The sequence below is a fragment of the Lineus longissimus genome, chromosome 3, assembly GCF_910592395.1.
Source record: "Lineus longissimus chromosome 3, tnLinLong1.2, whole genome shotgun sequence".
Lineage (NCBI taxonomy): Eukaryota > Metazoa > Nemertea > Pilidiophora > Heteronemertea > Lineidae > Lineus > Lineus longissimus.
The window spans coordinates 17,361,499-17,382,287 of NC_088310.1; the positions used below are offsets into that span (position 1 = coordinate 17,361,499).

Consider the following 20,789-nt stretch of genomic DNA (forward strand, 5'->3'; position numbering starts at 1 on the left):
CTTTGATTCCTATGTAATCATTGTCGATTCCTCGTAGTCAATTCCCCCATCTGTTGTGACCAATACTGCCTTTCCATTGCATCCCCACCTAAATCATGATTCTGACTTCTATGGATTTTTTTGTTGATTTACGTTTAGGCCTATTATTCAAGGTTGATCCACATGTCTAGTCAATACACGGTCATCAGTCATGTGGCATGCTCAATACATTATATTGTAGCCAATAACAGGTTCCTGTTCAAAACGTCTGAAAATACCACCAATTTTTGGCTACTGATGAAAGCAGCTTTAAAACAATGAATAAATTTGGTGAGACTTCTTTCTAGATCTCTTTTCAGAAATCGTAAGAGTTCTGTGTGAACCACCTCTGTCCTATAGTCCTAAACTCTTTCATATTTTAGGGGCTGCTGCTCCTAGTACGTTGACACCAACAAGGCCAGGCAGTGCAGCCAGTCACTTGTGTCTCATGCTCAAAATATTGCGATGGATCTGCCGGTACGGTCATCACAACTCAATGTATTGAGAAAAAGCCTCTGTTCTACCTCCCATTTTGTACTTGGGACTCCAACAATACCGGTTCATGCCTCTGAGCTGACGACCCAAACTTTCTCTCGTTGTAGAAGCCCATTCTCCTACTTGGACAGCGATGAAGATGAAGACAGCATCAAGCCGTGTAAGATTGATATCGACCTTGGCCTGTCGGGCTATGCCAATGCCAGAAGGTGAGAAAAATTTGCAGTCTGATAGCTATAGCTGTTTTGATAGCTAGCTATAATATATAATGATGTTCCTGCCACTTGTTGGTTGTTCTCATGCATCAGTGCAGAAAGTGTGTTGTCACCAATTCACCTACTTTTTGGGGAAGATTGAGAGCTAGTTTGTATAGTTCTGCACCAGGTTGTTGAAAACAAATTTTGTTACTGGACACCAACGTTAACTTGACGTTATTTCTTTCAGTTTAACAGCCCTTTAACTTAACACCAAGTTAACACCAGTGTTCGTGACAAACCTTGCTTTGAACAACCGTGCCCAGGTGTATTACTCCTTAATGTGGCACACAGTTTTCATGTTCCCAGCTTGGTCTCACGTAGAGAAAGAAAAATTGGGGGAATCAAGTTGAAATCTTTGAATTTGAGTTGTGCTCGAACAAGTCAAGCCATTCATCTGTGATGATGCATTTTCTAACCATTTTGGTTAAACGAGACATCACTGATTGAAAAGGTTTCTCTCCAAGCCCATGTTCAAGGTGAGCTCAGTGAATGTGCGTTTGATTCCAGGTATTATGACATGAAGAGGACTGCGTCCAAGAAGGAACAGAAGACAGTCGAGTCTTCGACAAAGGCGTTGAAATCTGCCGAAAGAAAGACGAAACAAACACTAAAGAGTGCTCAAGTTGCTGCCAGTATCAATAAGGCCAGGAAGGTGTACTGGTGAGTCGGTTCTCATCTGACATGACTGAGTTGTTTTGTTCTCAAAAGCACGCTTAGTGTTCAGTGCCTATTAGGACTTGCAATGAGGAACCTGCTCAACAAAACCTGCCAATAGGGGGCCCTGCAGGCAAGTGGACCATAGTTGTAATGAGAAAGCCACTTCCCGGGTCGATGATTATTGAATATTTCATCCCTTCATTACTCTACATGGGGAAATTGCACCAAAAACGTTGTTTTTCTGAACGCTTCAATTATTCATGTTGGCTATTAAATCATTCTGCCTTGATTGAAAACAAAGATTTGAGCATAGATGTTTTTAATTGGTTTTCCAACTTGATATGCTGACAAATTATGGAGAAATTTAGTGTCATCACTTTATTTTCAGAAGCAAAACTGGTCTGTTTGATAATTGAGCCATGAGGGAGTGATATTTTTCATTTGTTATGACTGGATGGGCCATTAATCAATACTGGGATATCCAACTATATTTTAGCGGGATTTGTGATGACAGTGAGATTTCCTTCGCAATTCAGCCAAAATTGCTTGTCAAGAATTGGGTCATGGCCTTTTCTAGGCATTTTTGATGTCTCTTTCCTCCCTTAAGGATGAGCTGCAAGTTATGATCATATACAGGTTATCCTTGCCTATAACGTCTTCTATACCTTCTTGTACAGCTGAAGATGAACCATACATTTAATTAGGCCCACCGACAAAGGGGTATCATCAGGGGTTCTAGGTAATAAAGGTATAGGAAAAAAGGTACAGGAAAAAAGGTACGGAAATAAAGGTACAGGAAATAAAAGGACAAGAAATAAAAGGACTAGAAATAAAGGTACCGGAAAAAAAGGTACTGGAAATAAAGGTACACAAAATGGCATAAATAGGTAAAAAAGTACACAATTTTTTAAGAATTTTTTTAGAATCTTATGTTCTTCAACTGGTTCAGATTCGGCCTATGCCTTTTTCTTTTCTTGCCCATTTTCCTTCTTCTGTGACTAAGGTGGTGCCTTAAAATAGTTTAATACATTGCGGACAATTTTGTTATGGAAGAAGTTGGGGGAGCTGACCTTTTTTAACTGCATTCATGTTCTTTTAAATTTTTAAATACTCGTGTCTATTCTTATCTTATTATATTTTTATGGTTCCCATGATGTTAATTACCATGATGTTAATTACCTTTAATTGAGTAATCAGTAATTAGTCCAACTGGAATCCCTTTTTTCCAATAATGTTGTGAAGACATTGTAAACTTAGAGAATAGAAATATTGCACAAGAAACCATGTATTGCACAAGAAACCATGTGATTTAAAGTTGAACTGTAAGGAGGAGTTCTATCAGCAACCCCTGGACATAAATCTGAATATGATTAAACTCATTCTATGTTGTTTCGCATTAAACTCATTAAATTGCAATTAATCAATTAACATTCATCATCGAACTGGACCCAATTAAGAATTTGCCTGGCCAATTAGGTCTTAACAGACAAATTATTAGATTTAAGACCAAACACAAGCTATATAGGGAAATTGGCGAAAATCTTAATGTGAAATGCAAGGTAGGATGCCAGATGCACCCCGGTACCTTTATTTCCAGTACTTTTATTTCCTGTACTTTTATTTCCTGTACCTTTATTTCCGTACCTTTTTTCCTGTACCTTTTTTTCCTGTACCTTTATTACCGTAACCATCATCAGGAGTAGGTGTGAATACTCAAGAAATCTTTGTAGTAAAGTCCACCCTCTAGGCCTAGTCTTGCTCGGTCACGTATGATTATTCAAAAACCACCATTATGTACCCCATCGGGCCTCATTGCCATGTCACCCAAAAACGTTATAGGCAAGGATAACCTGTATGTTTCCCTTGCAGGTTCGAAAAGTTCCTCTGGTTTATCAGTTCTGAGAATTATCTTGTGATCGGTGGTCGTGATCAACAGCAAAATGAAATCATCTACAAAAAATACTTGAAGCCAGGTAAGTTTGGTCAAGTTATGTCTAAAAGCTAGTATCATCAGAGAATAATATATTTGGGAGGATCTGGATATGAATATACTGTGTTGACAGTGATAGGCAGTTGAGACATTTGTGTTACACATATATCTATTACACATAAGATAGGCTTTTTGTACTGGCACTCCTCAACCGGTTATATGCCGTTGACACAGTATGTATGTCATGATAAAAAAAAGAAAATACTCATTGACTGGTGTAAAAAGAAAAAAACGAGAAGAAAAGCTAGTGATACACACAAAAAACCACTCATCCCCAAGCAAAAAAAGAAAAATGTCTTAAGAATAGCGCCTCCTAGTGGAGAGTGTTCTTCCAACATCCTTTTGCTTCATATCATAAAAAAGGTTGTGAGAGCAAAGAATATGGTTTTCCTTTAGAAAGTGTATAAGGAATAGATAAAAATAATAATATTTCGTTCAATAATCAAATAAGAAAAGTACCATGTTTATTAAGTGATAGTATGAATAAAAAACAGTAATATTATGAGGGATTTAATACATGACATGTAACATTCTGCTCCCTTGCAGGTGATCTGTACGTGCATGCTGATCTCCATGGTGCTAGTAGTGTTATCATTAAGAATCACTCGCTGAGTAAGTACCTCCTTTTCTCCAACTACAGGGTGGCCCTGAAAACTTTTCCTTCACACAACGGATACACAATAGAATCCTGTTGTGCAAGGGAAAGGTTTTCTGGGCCACCCTGTAGAGCCAGATGGTGTAGCTAGAGTTAAAGCTTTGGGTGCGTGGAGTTCAGCTTTAAATGATCTACATGACCAACAGAGAGCATTATTACCAAGCTGTGGACTGCCCAGTCACCTTCCACTGGTAGTCTCCATCAAATTGCAGGTAAATTGGAAAAATTCAAAATCTTACTAACTATGACGCTCTTGCGACTCTTATCCCTGAACCCTAATGAGCCTTCCATGCAGCGATCATCTTTGTGCCGATTGATGCATTGACAACATGGCTAGCTGAGGCAATGAAATGTATCATGACTCAACTGACTCGTTATCGCTTATCCTGATACAATGACCTGTGCAAGGAGTTGTGGGTGCTAAAAATGATAAAAAACACATTTTTTTCACTGTGAACAAAATTGAGATACGTTTAGAAAAAACATTTACTAATGAAGTAGGAGAAGAACAAACGTACTGAAAGGAACTTGCCTTGCCCTTTTAAAGGGGGACTACAGGCAGGAGTAGAGGGGCTAATTTGGCCATCTTCAGGTGACTGATATACACAGTAAGGGCCCTGGGTCATGTCAAATACAGCACTAAATATATTCCTCGTACAAGCGCGAATCATTTCAACGTAGTGTGAGATGTCAGAGACCCCTATTGGCGGCTTTGTCTAACTTTATCTTGCCTGCCTAGCTGCTGCCTATATTGTCCCTTTAACAACTTCTGATCTCTCACTTTCCCAGGTGATGCGATTCCTCCCAAGACTTTGAATGAAGCTGGCGTTATGGCGGTGTGTAACAGCGCGGCATGGGATGCCCGCGTGGTCACTAGTGCCTGGTATGTCTATCACGACCAGGTATGACACTGCACAATTTTCCATTGATCAGGAATTTTTCATGTTTATTGAAGTCATTTCGACTTCGAAGTTGTTTTGACTGTTGGTCCATTATGGCTTGTTGCTATTCATCATCATAGTTTCGAAAGTTTTTTTGCAAACCTCTTGAAAGGGGTGAGCCATTAAATTTTACTGTTGGTTAAGTTTTTGGTCATATGCTATGTCGCAGTGCAATTACATGTATCATGCATGCAACTTTGCTTAAAGTGATACTATGATGTGATTTACAACTTTGTGGAAATACGTTCGTTTTTAATTGTTGATCACAAATGTAAAGCTCAAATTTTCCATTTTTGATTAGATTTATTATAAAATTGCTGTTTTAATCGCGTCAGACTGGCCAACTGCTGAAGACGTTTTGAAAAACCCGCCCTAAATGTTCATGTTGTGACGTCATCAATGAAAACGTGGTCGGCGTAGCGCAATTTCAACAGCATCGAAGCGAGCCGTCTGGGCGGGATTAAAACCATCAATTTCGAGAAAATGTGCATTTCGATTCGAAAACCTTACTGATTCATGAGAAAGTGACGTAGTTATTTGTCAAAAACAGCTAAAACACGATATGGTGAAATTTGACACGAGTTACCCTTTAAACTTGGTATTTGTAATTATCTGATATATCTTATTTTGCCAAAATAGTAAGCTTGAGGCTGACTCTGCATGAATTTAGATTCTGACTTTGCGAAAATTTGATGTTTTTCTCTCAATATTTTCATTCGGTCTCTGCTACTCATGTTACTGGGAAAGTGTAAATGGTCGTACCATAGTAGCAGTACCAGTAGTTTAGGTCTGAAATGGGCTCTCATGCCAAGAGTGACTAGTTTGGCTGACTTCTCAATACACAGAGTTGACAAATGTTATCTTTTGAACAATTTCAGGTGTCTAAGACAGCTCCTACTGGAGAATACCTGAGCACTGGCAGTTTCATGATAAGAGGTAAGGAAACTTTTTGTTATGTTTTGTAAGTCTGTTAAAAAATAACCTGCAGTTCTAAATCATGAGTGACTGGATTGTCTCTTTAATTTCAAAAATGGATTTCCAAGATGGCCGCCTGGAGATCACAAAATAGGTCAAATCTAAATGTATCATATACATGTATGATAATATTGTATACTAGCATTGTACCCGTGGCGCAGGCAGGTTCAAATGGGCTATACCTTGAATAGATTGAATTTCAATAAACATCTAATGCAATATCAAAGGAGCCATATCGAAGAGACAAAGTAAACCAACCATTTGTCCGCAGATCGGACCTAGCTGTGGCGTGCTGTATGCGTGCATATAAAAGTATATCAGTTGGTCCGATAGAGATGATGAGGCAATGCCTCGTTCCTTAGTCAGCAATATGCGCCTTTTTATACGGAGAAGAAGGAGTACCCAGATAGGCCTTCACATGTCGGCCTCCAAATGGCTCGAACCAATTGCACTATCACTACTATAACTTTAAAATGCGTGCTCCTCCTACATGTAGCCAGGTCTCGGGCAAGGCACTTACTCGACAGGCAAGCTAGAAGTTCAGCACCGTGAGCAGCTCCTTGATAAGGCCATTTCAGGTTCAGCGCGCCTCTTCAGATCAAGTATTGAGAGCTGTGGTGAGCACATAAACATACCATGGTAACCTTCATTATCACGGGTTTATATCTCTGGCTAACACAGCACCCATAAACAATAGACCACCAATTTGACCCCAGCTCCTTACTGCGGGAAAACCCAAGTCCAGCAACCGAAAGTACCAAAAATACATTTTTGTTTACATTTGAACTGCACACATACGTTTGTTTACAATTTCTTTCCCCGCGAAATCTCGAAGATCAGGTGACCTACAATCGTGGATTGAAAATGACATTAACCTTAGTTCAGCAGGTCAACACGTGTACAGGCTGTTCCAATCACCCCCCTACAGCCAGCCGTTCAACAGGTAGTGTTGGTCACCCCACAGGGATGAGTGCAGGTGATTCATTAATCCCCTGCATAACTAAACAGCAATGGCTTGGCTTCCGTGAGTGGTAAGGAGAATTGACCGTGTCCGATTAAAAATCCCACATTACTGCGTCGCTGAAGTAAATTTCCGAAAATAAACATGACGTTGCATCAGGATAACATATCTCCTGCAAACGTGCAAAATTTCGAGACGAAACACGACACCCAAATGGCACTTTAGCGAGCCGCCTTATAGTATTATGATATAGATGATAATTTTTCATCCAGGCAAGAAGAATTATCTCCCTCCATGTTATCTACAGTATGGCTTTGGATTTGTGTTCAAGGTAAGAATAGATTAGATTTATATTTCTGGAGTAAGTGTCAGTTGACATGGAGAGTGAGAAATCATTTTTTTTATCAACCCAGTCCTGTTTATTTTATAGGCAGGAGCTAGGTAGCCCAATTGACTGAATACACAGTTGGAGTTTGGGAACTGGGTCTGTTTTAACTTTGAGATAAAAATCTTCCTTGTAAAAGCATGAATAATTGTGATATTCTGTGAGATGGAAGAGACACCTATTGGCGACTTTATGAAGCATAATGTTGCCCACTTGACACCTGACTTAAGTCACCCTATAATGAGGTTCATGTAGTTAGTTGATTATTAGAGCTGGACCAACACAGTATCTTTCCTTCGTAAAGGTGAACTTCGGGTGCTGACAGCAGAAAATAATGCTGATGGACTGTTAGATAAATGAGACAACTATAGGTTACTTCATGAAGCTTAATCTGGCCCACACGACACCTGCCTTCAGTTTAGCCTCAGTATTATAGACTAATAGTTGATTTTCCTATCACAGCTGGACGAAGACAGTATTTTCCGTCATAAAGGTGAACGCCGGGTGCGGACAGCCGAAGAGGACGCAGCCTCCACCGTAGCAGATAGTGAATCTGTACAAGATAGTCTGGACCTTTGCGATGATGAAGAGGACTCTGGTTCATCGTCGGATGATGGGGAAGAAGATGAGGAGGCTAAAGAGAAGATGGAGGCTATAGATGAGGGAGCAGAGGGTCAAACAGAAGGTCAGGCTGATTTGGGGGAGACGGCCTCAAAGTCTGACACAAAGAAAGATGGTGCTAATCGTGATATTGACGAGACGGTCAAAGCTGATGATGACGATGCCAGTTTATTTCCCGACACGAATATTTCTCTTCAGCATGTTGGTGGAACTGAGTAAGTAAAACTTTTAAATATTGCACTGATTAGAAGGGGTCATGTGATGCCAATGATCCAATCAGATATAAGGATTTGTATTGTTGCTTTGAAAAACTAGCATTTGCTGTAGGTTGCTGGGTAAATTTGCCACGAAACCTAAAACATGAATTATGATGATGATGATGAATAGAGATATAACCAGACTGCGAATTTGTATTCTTAGTAATAAGATGTATGTGGTGGCTTAAGGTTTTATTCCACTACAGCGGGAACCACGGGACAACGCAGGAAACGGTACATTTTTCACAGGCAATTGATTCATTTTGATGTAAGTTATAAGCTTGGCATTTGTAACTTGCCCCAAAGCCTGTGCAATACAGGAAATCAAGACGGTTTCCCGGTGTAATGGCATTGAACCTTCACTCTCATAGTTTGTCTCACATATTTTTTGTGTGTTAAGGTTTCAACTCCAGAGGGAAGTGAGCCATGAACCAGCAGAAGATGAGGACTACAAATTCTATCTTGGAGACGACAGTCCTCTTACTCTGGGAGAAAAGGTGAGCTGACCTTGGCAGGAAAGACACAGCCTTATGCTGACTACGCTCTGTCTCAACGTGTGTAGGTTATCAAGCAGCTGGGATTACTGGATGCATTTGCACCGCCTGGAAGGACAAAGTGGCCATGGACCATACGGGATTGAGAGCTTGATAACACCCCCCCCCCCATCCCTCAAAAGTATACCACTTTACACCAGCTCCTTATTTTTACCCACTTAATGTTCACATGGGTAAAGTCTTTATGTTTACACAATGTTTTTGTGAATCTAATTATTATTCTCCAATTCTGCAAGTGTAAAATGCTTTAGGTTTGCTGTACATGGTATTGAACTCAAACTCAGCTTGCCTTCTGCTCTTGTTTCAGGCGGCCAAGTCTGGTGCCAAGATATCAGCGAAGCAGAGACGGGAGATGAAGAAGAAGAAGGCCAAACAAGTTGATGAGGATGGTGATCAAGAAGATGAGGTGGGAATGAAGGGGAGACTCAAAGTTTCGGTAGCTCTCGGCTTTACTAGTCACAAAAAATATCCACAATTCAAACTCTTTGCTGCAAAATATGCAACTGTCTTCGTTTCAGCTCTTTGCCGTGAAATATGTGATAATATATCTTAATATGTCTTAATTTTTACTTTGCATCAACCTGAGCTGTAAATGATAGTATCATGTACAAACTAATCATGAGCCTTCTTTCCCCAGACCAAAAGCTCCGAAGTTCTTGAAAGTCTTCATGAGGCAGATGACAGTAAAGCAATTGAAGAAGAAGAACAAGGAGAAGACAGTGGAAACAAAAAGAAGAAGAAAAAGCAGAGGCCAAAGTCAGGACAGCAAAATCAACAGGAGTCAAACCAACAGAGGCCAAGCTCGGGCCAACAGGAAGCCAATCAGCAGGCTCCACCAAAACGAGGACAAAAGGTATCGATATCTTTTGATTTTTATCCATTGTTCATTGGTATTGGGTGTAGCTGAAGAGACAGGCAAAGAAATGGTCATTACTTTTGTGACTCTTTGCACTTTATAGCAATCTTTAGACTCCCAGCCTCTCACAGTCTCATCATATTTCAGGCCAAGTTGAAGAAGATGAAAGAGAAATACAAAGACCAAGATGAAGAAGACAGAGCATTTGCCATGGAGCTGCTCGGGGTGAGATATTCTCGATGCAGATGTTTTGAAATTATTGCCGGAAAAGTACTGGATAGGCATGATGAATGTGGTATGGGTGTTTGATCACCTGTGATATGGTGTGAAAGCAGCATTAGAACTTGTGTCGCTTTAAAACATTTGGCTGTGCATCACTGTAAATATGTTCTATCAAGAGGCCTGGTAATGAGGTAAACACTCGGGATTTACACTGTCTCCTCACTTTGCCTACTTGTCATTCTGACATCGTTTGGAGGTAGTCTCATCCAGAGTGAATAATCTGTTGTTTTCCTATCTACAGTCTGCTGGCGTCAAGAAAGAATCCAACAAGAAGCAGAAAGGCAAGAAGGGTCCAAACACACAACAAGGGAAGGGTCGGCCACAATCTGCCAAGAAACCTCCTCCAAAGGCAAACCCCATCCTTGTTAATAAATCCGAAGACGTGACTATCATTGAAGCTACAGGTAAGAAACTGTCTCTGTGGTTAATTGCGCTGTGTAAGTTGAAAACTGAGCAGGAAAGAACTATAGGTGATTCCCAGGCCGGCCGCCATGATTCGTCGCAACAATGATTTGAGTTTGACGTCAGTTCTATGCTATGTCACAGAATTAGCCATTACCTGGCACCCAACTCTTCGTTTGATGCAAAAATTTTCCTGACCTCGCTCTGCCATTGTGTCCTCAAAATCATCTATCATGCCTAAAGAAGACAGGGTATCTCTGAGTGTGAACTTTACTGATCGCTTAAATTCTTCAGACCTCTGTTACCTTGCTTACAGTACTGTTTGTCTTTGATTCAAAAATATATAATCTGCCATGAATTATTCGTCCTTATTTTCAGCTTGGAAAAGATTCTTCCTTCAATTCATATTAAGTTCCAGATGCATCTGCAAGTACATGTACATGACCATGGTGTGAATGAGCATGATTTCCTTTATCTTCCAGATCCCAATTCACAACAACCTCAGAAGCCAAAACCTGAGCAAGTGCCAGATGACGGAGACTTATCCGATGATGAAAAACAGGCTCTGTTAGAAGAGGAAAATCTACAAGCAGCAGAGGTATGGGCAATGGCTAATATGAATAAAGTCTAGCAAATGCTTTTACTTCAGTTTGTACAGAAAGGCCTGGTGTAAATCTACATGAAGTTTTAGATAAAAGCATTTGCTAGTGTCGTATATGGGGTTTGGGTTCCTCCAGGTTAGACTAGCAACAGTATCAACGACACATTTCATTTAATCACTATCTTTATTTTACGAACATGTGCTGCTTTGACGAGAGCCAAAGCCGATCTCACTACAGATTTATCCCCTGGTTCACCTGGCAAATGTTACGTAACGGTACCTGGCATGGATGGCACAGCGTGTTACTATTGGCTGCTGCCAGTGAACCTTATACATATTCATATGTTACACTAGTCTTTGTTCATATCACTCAATACCATGAGTCTTGTTCATCATCTTGGTGAATAACTTTTGCGTGCTTTGAGCTTAACATCTATGATACCAGCAGTGTACTGCTGATGATACCAGATAGGTTTGTGCGTATTCATTGTTGTGTTCCACCAAAACTCCTTTGTGGATTGGCCCAGAGATAAGATGAGTGCTGTGGTTGATAGCACAACACAAATCATGTCTTTTCTTAACGATTTCCTCCCTATGGACACCTCTACCACAGAGACATCACTCTAGTCTGGACACAACACGTTCATGTCATTGTCTGTCTCAGGAAAATGCATCCCAAGAAAAGTTTGCATTCCAAGAAAATGTTTAGACCCATTTTCGCTATCTTATTTAATTTCTTTGTATGTTCTGTTCTTTCAGGATGTGAACACGTTGGACACCCTGACTGGAGTCCCACTGCCTGAAGACACTATCCTGTTTGCGATTCCAGTCTGTGCTCCCTATAATGCAATGACTAACTACAAGTAAGTTTGAGAAGTTTGGTAACGCTATCATTTAGAGTATTGTAGCATAGTACATGAACACAAACTGCTCAGCTCACCATCAAACATTGGTTCTATCTTGGTTGAAATTTATGAACAGTATTCGGGGAAGTAATGTGTGTATTTTCATTCAGCGAAGAAGTATGCAGCAGTGTTGCTATTAGGTGGATTACTAGCCCATGACTTTGCCGGGTATTACCCACCTAGTTATAGATCCAAAACGTTCATTAGCTTGGTGGTTCTTGATACTTGATAGAGTTCTTTTACCACAAGTAGTAATTTCGTCCATACGCTTATAGCTGACAGAGGTCAGCTAATGATGTCAGCAGGAGGTCAGCTGATGTCATTAGGTGACATCCAATGTCAGCCATAATGCCGACGAAATTCACAAGTGTATGAATGAAATGTCTACTCAAGGTAAGCTTCCTCCTGCTTGTGATAAAAGAACTCTCATTAGATTATCATTATACACTCTTATCCTTTTTAGCTCACCTCTTAGCAGAGGTGAGCTTATCCCATACCGTGGCGTCCGTCGTCCGTCGTCGTCGTCGTCGTCGTCGTCGTCGTCGTCGTCGTCGTCGTCGTCGTCGTCATCCGTCGTCCGTTAGCAGGGCACGTTTCGTAACTGTTAGAGCTATTGAGTTGAAACTTGGTACACATGTACCCTTATGTAATGACACCTTGGAGACCAAGTTTCGGTCTGATTCGTTTCATGGTTTGGCCACCAGGGGGCCAAACGTTAAAAGTGAAAATATGCAATATCTCCCTTAATAGTAGTCGGGAAATTTTGAAAAAAATATGGTAGGTACTTCTAGCAAAGGTGCATCATATATCCTCCGGGTTTTTGATTTGACCTCCTTTTCAAGGTCACAGAGGTCAAATGGTGTAAATTGGCCGTTAGGATGTAACGATGGCACGTTTCTAAACTGCAATGACTATTGATACCAAATTTGGTACACATTTACCCCTTAGTCAGGTGATCTCAGAGACCGAAGTTTGGTCCAATATGATTCACCACTTGACCACCAGGGGGCAAAATCCAAAAACCTTAAAAATGTAATTATTCCTTAAGTTCTTGCCTGATTGCCACCAATTTGATATCATGGGTACATCTAACCACCATACAGTATATGTCACACAGGTTTTTAATTTGACCTTCTTGTCAAGGTCACAGAGGTCAAATGGCGTAAATTGGCCGTCAGGCCGTAATTATGGCACGTTTCTTAACTGCAATGACTATTGATCACAAATTAAGTACACATGTACCCCTTGGTCAGGTGATCTCAGGTACTGAAGTTTGGTGCGATCTGATTTGCCGTTTGGCCTCCAGGGAGGGGGCCAAATCCTAAATTCTTCAAAATGCCATTATTCCTAGTAATGACTTGCCCGATTGGCACCAATTTTATATCATAGGTACATCTAATTCTAACAACCATTCAATGTGTCCCCCGAGTCTTCTTTGATTTGACCTACTTTTCAAGGTCACAGAGGTCGAATGTACTGTAAATTTGCCATTTTGGGGAAATTGTAATTGCTTGGACCTACATCAAACCTAACACTACATGACACAATACCATGCTCTTTATCCATCTTTCCTCCACATGAGGTGAGCACAATGGCCCTGGCCATTTCATTGCAGGTATAAAGTAAAGCTAACTCCTGGTACAACAAAACGAGGAAAAGGTCAGTTCCATCTGATATTCAAATTCACTTGTAATTGACATAATTTAAGCTGGCGAATAATCATCTACTGAACGTTTTTTATAACAAAGGCCAAATCTGGTCCCAAATGTAGAGAAGAGTTCTGCCACAGAGCTCAGAGCTTTGTCAGAGCAGTGTCGTTTGGCCAATATTCCTCCCTATTTCGCATTAGGGAGCAGCTCTGAAGCACATGAGCTGGAGCCTGTTCTCAGCTGCACAAGGGCAGCTTTCTTATAATATCATGCATGGAAATTGAGGGCAACTTGGAACTAAACTGAAATTAGAACTACTTTGTTTTGTCTTTCAGCTGCCAAGACTGCCCTGAACATGTATTTGCATGACAGAACCGCTACATCAAGGGAAAAGGACCTTCTAAGGACAGTAAAAGTAAGTATTATTTTGCAGCTTCAAAAGAATTGGTAAATCAAAGAAAAAACTATAAGATTGCAGTCAGGTGAATTCTTTCATAATTGTTTATGACCTTAAGGCACTTTACTCACCTTATAAATTTTCTTCAAAAGTCTATTATTGTTAACCTGAAAGCAATCCTTTAATGATAGGCCTAGGTGAATCCAAAATAAGCCCTGTTGTAATGAAAATGCATTACAAAACACCCTGACAATGGCAGTTTGGCCTGGAGAGAGAGATTCAGTGATGTTTTTCCATTCACCCCAGATTGGTCGGATGAGGAAAAGTCACAACCAGACAGCCAATTGTTTCGTCACCACATCAGTCTTCTCGGGGCGACATGTACTGATTTTCTCCCTCATATTTCTTTTCAGGACAATGATACCTCGAGAAACATTCCAGGGAAGGTGAAAGTATCGGCTCCGAATCTCCATAAAAACAAGAAACGATGATAGAATTTCCATTGACACTTGCCAGAGGGATGATACTATTGTGATTAAACTGATTAAAGCAGTTTATTTCTTTGTTCAATGACACTTGAAGATAATCATCAGTATACTTTGATATTGATGCAAGAAGAATGTAGATGTGAATATGAATATGAAGAGTTCAGATTCGAATGCTGCTAAAGGCATTCTGAAAAAAATGATATGATTATGATGAAATATAGCTGACAGTTCTTCAGATCTTAATACCAAACCAATTTAAATTCTTCAGCATTCGGTTGATCATGCAGAAATCAGATCTGCAGTGTGGATGCATCAACAAAACGGGCAGTTCGCATCATGTCGTCAGCATTTCCCAACAGCTTCATCTGAAGTGTTGTCTCATCGGGCCAGAACTTCCTGCGTGCCGGCTCTAGTAGTGGTGTGCTCTGGGGTCTGTTCTCCGTTGCCGCGCTCACAGTTTGCCGTTTCTCGGATTCCTTGAGTTGCTTCAAGTGTTTGTTAAACCTGCAGTGTCCTGTCCGAAGCCGGTATATTGTCACCTGGCTCCTCCGGTCTAGTGTGTAGATGTTGTCCTGTGCTGTTCTGTAACCGCCAGTCTTCCTGCTCCAGCTCGCTTTCTAGTTGCCTTTAGGAGGGTCTTGGACTCTGCATATGAGATCCTGTGTTGGAACTGCGGGAGCATGCTACCTTGCCTGGCTAGGTGATCAGCTTACTCATTTCCATGCACTCCTGTATGGGCTGGGATCCACTGGATGACAATTCTCTTTTTATAGAGAAGGGAATCTAGCCTCTAGTAGGCTGTCAGTCAGATTCTCGGCTTTCCGGCTCTAAAGAACGTTGAGGGCTGACAGTGACTCGGCCATAAGGTCGATGTTGTCTTCACACTTGGCACAGTTCCTGGCAGGGTAGTCAGCAGCGGTGGTGAGTGCCTGTAGTTCAGCTTTGTAGTTGGAATAAAGTTTGCCGGCAGAGACTGCGAAGGAGTGCGATTCTCTGTCAGTGTGTTTCACAAAAATTCCGTTTCCTCCATTCCCGACAGCATTCTGTGAGGATCCGTCAGTGTAGACATAGGTCCATGCGTGGTTGGGGTACTGAATATCGATCATCTCGAGAGTCGGAGCCTTCACGAATTTCAATTGGTTGGTTTCCCTTTGAGACTATCCCTGGAATTGTTGTTCTGAACTCGGGTAGCCTTCTCTCAGGGGTCCAGTTCGTTACTTTGAGATCCTCACTCATCTCCTGGTCGTTTCCAAGAATGTCCTTGTGGTGACTTTGTAGGTCCATGGTGATATGGTGGAAACTCTGGCGCTTCAGCCTGGTCAATGGTTCTTTCTGGAGTTGTTGGTGTAGAGGATGGGAGGGGAGCCGCTTGATCTTCTCAGTCTGGATGATGGTCTATCATCTCATCTCCAGAGGCTGAATGTTGGCTGTTTTCTCGATGTCACCTATGGGTGTGCTCCTCAAGGCCCCAAGGATGACTCTCAGGCCCATCTTATGTACCTTGTCTAGTTTGGCTTTGGTCGTTTTGGAGGCCGTCGTCCAAGAGTTGGATGAATATTCCATTACTGGTCGAATGGCTCTAGTGCACACTTGCTTCAGGATCTTCATGGTTGCTCACCAGGACGTTCCTGCAAGCTTTTTCATCAGAGCTATTTTCTTGATGGTTCTTTCTTGGACAGACTGGATGTATGCATTCCAGGTTAGTCGTTTGTCCAGTGTGCCACCTAGAAAGACCGTTGATTCAACCTCTGGTATCGGCTGACTTCCAAAGTGGAGATCAGTGGTTTCCTTCTTTGTGGTGAGTGAGAAGAGCATTGATACCCTCTTTGCAATGTTGACATCCGCAAACCACTTTTCGGTCCATTCTTCCACCTGGTTGGCTATTGCTTGGACTCTCTTTCTGGCTGCGCACACATGTGTGCAGACAACCCAGGCTGCTAAGTCATCTGCATCGAGCGTGTTCTTGACATGCTGTCCTTTTCAAGGCTGAGTGAAGCAGTCTTCTCGTTCCAGCTGTTGCGTGCTTGTTGCAGCTTCTCACGGTCAAACTGCGGTTTGACCTTGTTGTGTCTGGCCACGTTTTCATCCATTGGATGGCTCGCCATGTCCTCCATGGCTTCACACAACTTGTGGTGTAGGTTGTCAAGGGTTGAATTCCAGTATGGCTTGTAGACGTGCCTTCTTTCCCGTGGGATCAACTTCTTGGCAGCCGCAAGAGTGGAAGATGTGGACATGGAAGCATTCTTGTCAACATTCCGCCTGGAGAGTGGGAGTTCTTGGCTGCATTGGTCTGCAAGGGTGCCGTGGAGTCTCCAATCAGCTTTCTTGAAGTTCCAGCTTGGTGACAACTTGGCATCATCCACTTGTCCTTGTCTGACAATGTGTGGGATGATGGGTTTGTGGTCACTGCTCCCCGGCTGTTGGCAGACTTCTCGCTGGGTTATCCTTTGGATCTTGTCCATGGCGATGGCAAGGTCAGGGCTGCTGGTTTTCTTCCAAGCCCGGGAGTAGTAGTAGCTGGGGTCGTCATCTGGTTTGTTGTTGACGACAAGCTGATTCTCGATCATTCATTGCTCAACCTCTTCACCTATGGAGTTTAGGTCCTTGTATCCCCAACTCGGAGAGTGACTGTTGAAGTCCCCCACCGTGAGCCACTCTTCTGTGTCTGTTGAGATGTCCTCTAGTTGTACTTTGTCGGTTGGAGAGTAGAGATTGCAGACAGTGAGGTGACCCTGTTGGGAAGGCAAGCCTCACAGTGATGTGCTCTGTTCCTGCTGAGTCCGACCTGTTCGTTTCGGCCGACGCGATGGTTTTCTTGACTAGAGTTAGTACTCCCCCTTTTGCTCGGTTTTCTCTGTCATGGCGGTGGCATTCATAGCCTTGAATGGAAAGTTGTGGGCACTGGTAAGATGCGTCTGCTGGATGCTGCAGGCATCTACTTCGTGTATTTTGAGGAAGTTTTGGAGTTCGGTCTTCTTTCTTCTAACTCCTTCTGCATTTCAATGCATTATCCGGATTTTGTGACTGGTATCACTTCTCTGACCTCCCTTCGTCACATCAGGAGGTACAGAGCGCCAGTCACTTGGATTGGGCCCCTTCGAGGCAGAGGGCCCGGCCTGGTGCCGTCGATACTTGGCCGTCTCCCATATTGACGACACCACATCGCTCTAGTGATATCTGGTGCATGATCTTTTCCATTTATACCTAGATGCCCGATTTGGCACGCCATCGAGGCTGGCATCCTCCAGCTTCGGTGCTGGCTTTCTTCTTCAGAGTGCTCGTCTCCTAGACTGGCTGCATTGGGCTGATGCATCCGGTCTACTCGAGTTTTATGCCCGAGTTTCCATCTCCTAGATGAATTGCCAGAGCTTGGTGGTGTCCTTTTCAAGGCCGAGTGAAGCAGTCTTCTCGTTCCAGCTGTTGCGTGCTTGGTGCAGCTTCTCACGGTCTATTAACTTCGCTTTAACCTTGTTGTATCTGGCCACGTTTTCATCTAGATGAATTGCCTTTGCCCGGCTGATGAGCTCCACCTTCCCAGAGCTTTCTGGTTTTGAGGCACCAGGACTCGCCTTTAGCACCACCACTGTTGGTGAGATCACCCCCGCCACGGGAAGGCCAGGGTTTGAGCTTGGCTGTCAGAGGCTTTGTCTTCGCTCACCATTGGAGCATTTTGGAGACAAGGAGAGCTCATCCTTCTTGTCACCCTGGCATCAACAGTCCTTTTTGGGGCATTTTAACTAAAAACCAAAGGCAAAGATCCGATAGTAAACCAAGTAAAAAGCACTTCTTAATGCCGCAACCAATGCATTCACAGTAAATAAGAGTATTTTTTTACTTAAAATGACCTCTGGTGGACTTGATGGCTATTGCATCTGAACTCCGAAGGCCTGCAAGGCAAGACAATCTTAAGTCATATGGTTTATCAAAAATATATAAGCGAGCCTTAAATATTTTGGGGTTTATTCATAGGACTTTAGGTTGCATAATGCCTTGCAGACCTTCTCATATACTGGTCCATCTCCTTCCTGATAAAAACAATGGTGTATGTCTTCCAAGACAGATATTATAATTGATGATTACTTCTATTTGGCCGTTATGTTTTAAAACCCGAATTTGTTTGGTCTTATTTGGTAAGCACATTACCCAATGCAGTTCATTATCTTATGTTCATCATTATCAATCAAATAAATTATTATCACAAATCAAGTTTTTCGTTCTATTTTATCATTACCTAACGGTATTGTCACAGTATTCCTATACGAGAAAGATGGTGTCAGAGTATGGATGTTCCTGGAAATGAGATTGTCACATCTTTTCGTAGTCTTCAAATCACTGTCAGAACCAGTTCTTTTTTATCAAGGATAACGACTACTCGTATACATTAGATGTATGGTATATACTCATCCTAGCCATCAAGATGGCCCAAGGAGCCTACCTGATGCAGCTCGTGTGCCTAAAGTACCGTATGTCATGTGCATTTACCTGGTACACATAATCCGTTTAGCTGGGACAACATTGGAGTCCTCTGCCTTTGATAGAGCAATCTTGCAATGCTCTTGAAGCCAAGCAGCATACTTGGCAACTAAAGTAACCTACTTGGAGTAGCAAATGTACATGGGGTGTGTCGTGTACCTGGACAACATCGGGACCCAGCCTTCCTTCCTTCGATAGATCTTCTATCTCACTGTACACTTAAAGATAGGCTCAACTGCTAACTAACCTACTTGCACTGAGTAGCTAATGTACCTGGGACAGCATCAGGAACCTGCCCTTCTTCCTTTGAGAGAGCTCTTTTCTTACTGTACACTCAAAGACAGGGCACAACCTGGCCATGAACACTCCTCAAGTGGCTAACTAAGCCCTTGTACCTGAGGCAGCTTTGGGGCTCTGCCCTCTTTCCTTTGATGGAACTCCTGTCTCGGTGTACACTCAAAGACAGGCACAACCTGGCCATGAACATTGTTTAAGTGGCCTGCTTATTGTAGCCCATGTACCTGGGACAGATTAAAAAGAACCCCATCCTTCTTTCTTTGATAGAGCATCTATCTCACTGTACACATGACGACAGACCCAACCTGGCCATTGAGACAGCTCAAATTGTCTACTTGAAGCAGCTCATGTACCCGGGACAGCATCAGGACCCTGCCCTTCTTCCTTTGATGGAGCTCCTATCTCACTGTACAGTCAAAGACAGGTCCAACCAGGCCATGAACACACGCTCAAGTGGCCTGCTTGGAGTAGCTCATGTACTTGGGACAGCATCAAGACCATGCCATTCTTACTATGTTAGGGCTTCCATCTCAATACTCAAAGACAGGCACAACCTGGCAATGAACATGGCCTACTCAGTGTAGCCCATGTACCTGGGACAGCATCAGGACCGGGGATCTCGACCCTATCCGCCGCGCAGCGGAGGGTCGAGGAAGCCTCGTTGATTTACTCGAGGCGAGCCATACATTTTCAGTGCATACAGGAAAACACGTGAGTGGTCACCGGAAGCTTACGCCCCCTAATCGTGTTCATGACGAGTGAATTGCCGTCAAGTGCCAGTCTCTGTTTTGAGTGATAATCGTTAGCCCATGATATAGCCTCGATCCGCCAGATCAATACTTCGTCCCCAAAAGGGGCACGCTATAAAAATCGGGTTATTTACAATGCGATATCAAAAAACTCTTGCATCTCTGGTTTTCCCGCACAGCCGGATAAGATCCGCGGAGAACTGGCATGTCCGCGGATAGTGGGGACACGGATTCGCCAAGGTGAAATGGTACACGATCAGCTTTTACGGCGGTCACATTTCCCCCGAACTAATCAAGTCAATGAAAGTGATTGCGACACCATTCAACCGAGCCATCACACCCTGGTCAGTTACCAAACCATGTTCGTTACAAACAGAAACTCGGGCCGCTCCCTGATTGGTCAATGCCATGGTGCGAGGGCACGTAATGTGACGTCAGTCTGAGGCAATTCCTCTCCACAAGGTGGTCGGAGATAAAATCTCGATTTTCTTCTAAATTTCGCACAGAATTGCAGATATTCTGGTAAGTTCAATGAAAGACATTCCATTTTGTTAGAGTAAGCTGCAGAGAGCGTCAATCTTGATTTCCCCTGACTAATTTATGGCAAAATGTCCTCCAAACTATTGTAGGCATACATCCCGCCATGAAGATGGAGGCCATTTGATACATCAGGCTTCTTATCTATTCATGCATCATCAATTTCCGTGCTCATTTCCACTCGTAACTCAAGGCCTGTCGGATGACATCACGTTTGAAACACATTCAGAACTGACCAAACCCTTAACCACACCACGTTATATCACGGCACATGCGGGCTTATTCAATGGAAATTACGATTAGTGGGCAAAACTGGTAAAATATCAGGAAATAAGTAACGTGAGGAAAACGCATCTAAGACACTTAAGTCTCAAAAACGTTTCGTGG

General features: G+C 42.5%; 1 protein-coding gene across 1 annotated transcript in view; it reads left to right on the forward strand.

Moving 5' to 3' along the window:
- LOC135484051 (ribosome quality control complex subunit NEMF-like) overlaps positions 1–18,552 on the forward strand; it is a 60,542-nt gene extending 41,990 nt beyond the window's left edge. Inside the window, exons 14-31 of the mRNA XM_064765123.1 lie at positions 621–722; positions 1,278–1,430; positions 3,297–3,400; positions 3,964–4,029; positions 4,862–4,974; positions 5,892–5,949; positions 7,222–7,280; positions 7,797–8,170; positions 8,613–8,709; positions 9,074–9,172; positions 9,404–9,619; positions 9,770–9,847; positions 10,146–10,308; positions 10,789–10,904; positions 11,667–11,770; positions 13,428–13,471; positions 13,797–13,876; positions 14,272–18,552. Coding sequence (XP_064621193.1) covers positions 621–722; positions 1,278–1,430; positions 3,297–3,400; positions 3,964–4,029; positions 4,862–4,974; positions 5,892–5,949; positions 7,222–7,280; positions 7,797–8,170; positions 8,613–8,709; positions 9,074–9,172; positions 9,404–9,619; positions 9,770–9,847; positions 10,146–10,308; positions 10,789–10,904; positions 11,667–11,770; positions 13,428–13,471; positions 13,797–13,876; positions 14,272–14,349 — 2,104 coding nt within the window. The 3' untranslated portion in view covers positions 14,350–18,552. The remainder of the gene's footprint in view (positions 1–620; positions 723–1,277; positions 1,431–3,296; positions 3,401–3,963; positions 4,030–4,861; positions 4,975–5,891; positions 5,950–7,221; positions 7,281–7,796; positions 8,171–8,612; positions 8,710–9,073; positions 9,173–9,403; positions 9,620–9,769; positions 9,848–10,145; positions 10,309–10,788; positions 10,905–11,666; positions 11,771–13,427; positions 13,472–13,796; positions 13,877–14,271) is intronic.
- The last annotated feature ends 2,237 nt before the right edge of the window (positions 18,553–20,789 follow it).